We start from the raw sequence: 5,431 nt of genomic DNA, 5'->3' as shown, positions 1-5,431 counted from the left end.
TTTCTACAGATATAATTCTCCATCAAAATACAAATATATTGAAAATATAATGGTATATCTATTTATATGAAAAAAATAACAATTCCAAAATTTGAAACAGAAAATATGTATTTCTAAAAATACTTCCATGGGACGGGCATACCATACACCTACATGTAGATGGAGGCCACATATGAGTCCCCCACTTGGATGTATGGCTCCCCACTGAAGATTTCTCCTTAAAGTGGCCAAACATAGAAATCACCTATTCCATTTCTTCACCTAATAACAATCTCTTGGATAATATTCTATAATCAATATGCAACTTCATTGAATAAATAAACAATTTTATTTCCAACTGATACACCATTATGTCATAAAGCTAAATTAAGTTCAGAAAATTTCTATAACCTGTTAAACCTACTAAATTAAATTCTAAAAAATTTAACACTGGGACCCCATCCCTTATTATATAGAGTAAACTAAAGATGAATTGTAATACATATATAACAATTAGTTATACACCTCCATTATTTGGAGCTCTAACAGAATTGGGAACCCACATGGAAGCCGTAAACAATTCGACCAAAACCTACAGCTTACATTGGGGATAGTGCATTGCACAAAGACTTGTATGCATTAACACAAAGTTTGAATTTCTCTTCAGCCGTTGCCTGCCAAATGCATATGCACCGATATATTAACACACTAACATTGAAGCTTACTAAGAAACATATATTAGAACACTGCAGATTAAGAAATGGACCTGTAAAGGGCCTTGATGCTTATCGGGATGCCATTTCAATGCTGATAGACGAAATCTGTCAGGACATGGAGAACACAGTTAATAAAAAGATATGAGAGTAAAAATGCTGAAATTAATGGATGCCAAGTTGATTTTGCTTGGCTGCACATCAGATTTGTACTAGTAAATATACAAAAGCACTAAAAAACTCACGCTTTTTTAACGTCGTCCATCTTCAAAGGACCTGCTGGGGGCAGACCCAGAATTGTTCTATCAGAACAGGATCCTACAGTATGTGGTTCATCATCAGACTCAGTATCACTACTTGCCTCCCATGTCTTATTCTTATGTTTCCAGCTCGAATGCTCCCTCCACTCAAATCCAAATGCAGAATTTTGGGAATAGTAGTCTGTTGATGAGTTAAAAGACCAAGTATACCATCTATTACCGAATGTAGCTTGAAAGAAAGCCTCAGGATGCTCATCGAAATCCTCAGAGAAACTCTCTCTCTTAAACTTACCTGAAGATGTAAAAGCAAACCAGAAAATCTTTTAGGATGCAAACATGGGCAAATAATTGTTAGCTTCTCCACCCGAAACATGAAAAATAAAAACGAAATTTTACTATTTGCCCCAAGTCTAAATTTGCTATAATTTATTTTAAATAAAATTAAGTAAATAGAGAAAATTTTCCAAACAATATTTGGTGACCACAGGTAAGACACCTTATTCACTTTTGGATACAGAATGATAACAGCTTTCTGGCATTCCTAGATACACATAGAATGCTTCTTAATATTTTAAAAAGTTTTTGTGATAAAAATTTTTAAATTTGTCTAATACGACTGGTAAGGCATATTTCCATATAGAGGAGTGAAAGTTCCTAAAAATCAATGATACTTAATGGATTGGTAATGCACACACTTAAAAGATAGGTACCACACACCAGATATAGTTTTTCAATTAAGGGGGTCATCAGAACTCATCTTCAATATTTTCAAAAAAATTATTAGAAAGATAATCATTTGAATTGTAGATAAGTTTTTATATATCTTGGCCCTTAGCCTATATTGATTAGATTGCCAAAATAAATTACAAGGTACAACTATGAGAAACTCACGTTTTGTTTTCTTTTGGTGATACTTCTCAGCATGTGGAGTAGAAGACCTTGGCTTATGTTTCCTACAAGAGTTACAAGATTTATCTGTCTGTCCAAATTTCCATAAATTTTCATCCTGCATGGTAGAAAATAAGTGCGTGATAACTATACAGCCAGCTTTGTCCATCAGTAGATATAGATAAGAGAAAATTCAATAACCAACATAAGCACTTATTTCTGCCACTGGAATGTGGCAGAGTCAAGTTGAGGCATCGGAGAAGACATATCAAAAGATGAATAAAAGAAACTCAACAAATTCATTATGGCATTTCACAGGATAAGGTCATGACTTTCATGTAAAACCCTAGAACATCAATGACGCCAAATACATATTTAGGAGCTATATAATCACCACCCCAATTAATAACATAGGATATTAGTTAGAATCTTGAAGAAACAAAATTCTGACTATCAAAACCATAAAATTGGTTCCAATTGCCATTTTAAACCAATGGAAAAACAGCCAACATCCTAAGAGTAACTAAAATTCACAAATTTCAGCCCCATGTAAAACAGAAGTTGAATACAGGATCCAAGTAAAGCAATAAAAATAAGATATTCTTAGGTATATTAATTTATTTTGATTTCTTACTTGCAACAGAAAGTGGTAATTGATATGCAAAATACTAACAAGATATATGCATGTCATGTGGCTTTTATTTTAGGAAAAGAGAATACATTCATGATTTCTTTTGCTCTTTCCTTAAAAATATTGCAACCCAGAAACATGATATAAACCTCTAAAATTTTGGAAACTAGATTAACGCTTCATAAAAATAAAAAATAAAAAATAAGAAAAAGAAAAGAACTAATCCTTCCAACAGGCGAACTCCATTAGACCATTAGCAATGCAGATTTAGCTAATTTGAACCTATTGTTTACAAAAAATATCATGCAAGTTTTAAATTAATTTTTGTAAACTATGTGAAACTTATATTTAAGCATTAAATTATATATATGATAATGCATGTATTCGAATATTGCTATAAGTTAAGCCACCATTTTTGCATTCTATTAAATAGAGCATACTAAATAAGGAATCAATAGACATTAGAAAGAAGAGAAAGTCTACCTCCAACGAAACTTTAGAAGACCCGCTTCTGTAGAGAAGGTTTTTCAAGGCTTTCTTTGTATCAGCACGCTTTTGACGTGTTGCATATCTGACATAATTCTGTAAATGTTAAAAATATCTGATATTACAATTAGTCACACAAAAAAAGAGCAGAAGTTCGGTATTGAGTTAAAGTACATGATGAAATTTATTGGAAAGTTTCAGGAAGAAATTGCATAGGAAGAAAAGAGAAAGAAAGCAAAAGTAGCACTTGAGGGTGCACACTATCTCCGACATTAGCAAATTAGATTAGGCGATTAGATTCAAACTGCTCATACAAACAGTACCATAGGTACACATGTACACAATATAGACCAAGTAAAACTATTTCACCTATCTAGCTCAAAGTCGCCTAGTCTCTACCAAATCACAGACTGAAAGTGCTCACAGTAACCAATTGTTGGAGCATAAAAGTACAGACCCATATTCACTTTATAGCTTCATGTTAGAATATTTAAAATACATCCAGCAACCAAAAGCCTTCATGATATATCAGTTTCACGACCTTACACTGTGATATTAGGATGTTACATGAAAATGTTAATACAAGGTAAAGCTAGAATACCTTTGCTGGTTGTTGACCTGCTTTTACATCCTGCAGGCATATGTAAACTGTCAAACATTGTCATAGATGGTAATACCAAGTGAGTTCAAATTTCTAGATGAGTTATAAAATAAATAATCCCACCTTAGATTGTCCAAGAACACTAATGAAAGCATGCCGAAAAATATTTTAAAGAAAAAATTTTGCACAAAGAATGTATCATGTATAGAATCAAATGATTCAAAGAGGACCAAACTCTCCAATTTCTCGACTACATAAATTCCAATGAACTTCTCTGGAAACCTTAAGATTTGAAGATCCCCTGACATATCTCCTAAAATCTTTAATGACTAAGCCATGATATGATATCACAACAAAACATTCATCAGTATCCAAACATTTTCCTCTTAAAGAAAAAAGGTCCAAAGTATGATACATAAATTACAATGCAGCACACATAAAAAACTACATATGTGTGTAAAAAACCCATTTATGAAACCAATTAAGCATGCACTTCATCATCATAGTGCTATTAAATAATGTGACAAGAGTGCAGAGCAATTAAAAAAAAAAAAATGGAAAACACAGAAAGTGATTTAAAAGTTTAGGTTAAAATAAAACTACAACCAAGCAGAAAAAAGTTCTAAGAAAATAAATCAGACAGTGATGCAATAGTGATGCACCTAAACCATATGCTTCACACGCTTAGTGCTGTTACAGTGCTGAGTAGTGACCACACTAATGAAGACAAGTCATACCAAGAAGTGGCTATAGAAAAAACACACACAAAAAAAAAAAAAAAAAAAAAAAAGTGTCCCTCCATAGAGGGAATAATCTAGGACATTAAAATATCAAAAAAGGCTCACCCAGATACAAGTATTGTGTGTTTGCACAAAGCAATACCAGATTGTTCATTCAAAAAGTTCACATAAAAACAGAAGGGTTTGCTCACTTTTTATGTCAACACACATTTTTTGTGCTTCCAAAAATCATAAGCAAAGCAAATTTAGCACTCAAGAGCAGAGAAAGTATTTTCAAAGTGCTAATCAAATAGTTGAAGGTAACATTGACCAAAAAAAGCAAAAAAAACAAAAATCAATGGAAAGTAACAGTTTTAAATAATTGACTACGATTGGTGACGGAATTAAACTAAACAAAACTTGAGAATTCTAGATATCAAATCACATCGTATTGCCTTAAAAGAGAATCCTTTAGAATTTTAAGCATTCTATTTAAGAAAACATCTATACCTCAACTGTCAGAACAAAGCTACTCCTTCATAGACTAAATTTCGCTATATGAACAATCTAGTTTCCAATAATTTAATCACAGAGAACAGATAATGCTCCTGGTTGAAATACAAAAACAAGCAAAATAGAATTTTTTTTTTTTTTTTTGGCTCAAGATGCAAACTTTTTCAAACGGGTATTGAGCAAATTATTATAGATATACGAGAATGGTGGTATTATCTAAAAAAACCAGGTTCAATTAATAGAAGGAAAAAAAAAATAATAATAATAAAAGAGAAAGAAACTCACAAAGTTCCATTTATTCTTCCATTTTTCACATGCAGTAGGAGTGGAATGGAAGGAGGCCACATGGGTTGTGGTAGAAGTTGATGAAATCAAGGAGTTCTTCAATAGCAAGACGTTTCGCCATCGGGGCATTTGCATTTTTTCCTTTTTTATTTTTTTTATTTTTTTTATTTTTTTGGGGGTGTTGGGGGGGGGGGGGGAACTTGGAAAACACCGATTACGCTTTAAGGTTTTTCCAGTGCATAATGCGAGGGACCAAGCGAATTTCGCTCAAAGGCAAATGCTTTTTTAGAGAAGAGAGTGTTGCAACGAAACACTCGGATTCGGGATAGAAAGCTTCAAGGTGAGCGTGCCCACTT

At 32.7% G+C, this 5,431-nt stretch overlaps 1 protein-coding gene across 1 annotated transcript; it reads right to left on the bottom strand.

Annotated features, from left to right (window-relative positions):
• Positions 1-309: 309 nt before the first annotated feature.
• On the bottom strand, positions 310-5,431 carry LOC107425521 (uncharacterized). The gene is made up of 7 exons (XM_048478451.2): positions 5,076-5,431; positions 3,559-3,588; positions 2,955-3,053; positions 1,844-1,958; positions 938-1,244; positions 746-800; positions 310-653 (listed from the first exon to the last, which is right to left on the bottom strand). The coding sequence occupies exons 1-7, from the start codon at positions 5,208-5,210 to the stop codon at positions 579-581; spliced, it is 816 nt and encodes a 271-aa protein (XP_048334408.2). The 5' UTR covers positions 5,211-5,431; the 3' UTR covers positions 310-578.

This window comes from Ziziphus jujuba, chromosome 7 (assembly GCF_031755915.1).
Source record: "Ziziphus jujuba cultivar Dongzao chromosome 7, ASM3175591v1".
In the NCBI taxonomy this organism is placed as follows: Eukaryota; Viridiplantae; Streptophyta; class Magnoliopsida; order Rosales; family Rhamnaceae; genus Ziziphus; species Ziziphus jujuba.
The sequence above is the reverse complement of the archived record's forward strand: the minus strand, read 5'-3'. Positions and strand labels throughout refer to the sequence as shown.

What these genes read in the sequence shown, in the direction of transcription:
- LOC107425521 (XM_048478451.2), bottom strand. Translation starts at nt 5,210, where the DNA reads ATGCAAATGCCCCGATGGCGAAACGTCTTGCTATTGAAGAACTCCTTG. An exon ending in TCACCAAAAGAAAACAAAAC is followed by an intron (nt 1,245 to 1,843) that starts GTGAGTTTCTCA and finishes TTACATCTTCAG; the next exon opens with GTAAGTTTAAGAGAGAGAGT. An exon ending in AGCATCAAGGCCCTTTACAG is followed by an intron (nt 654 to 745) that starts GTCCATTTCTTA and finishes TGCATTTGGCAG; the next exon opens with GCAACGGCTGAAGAGAAATT.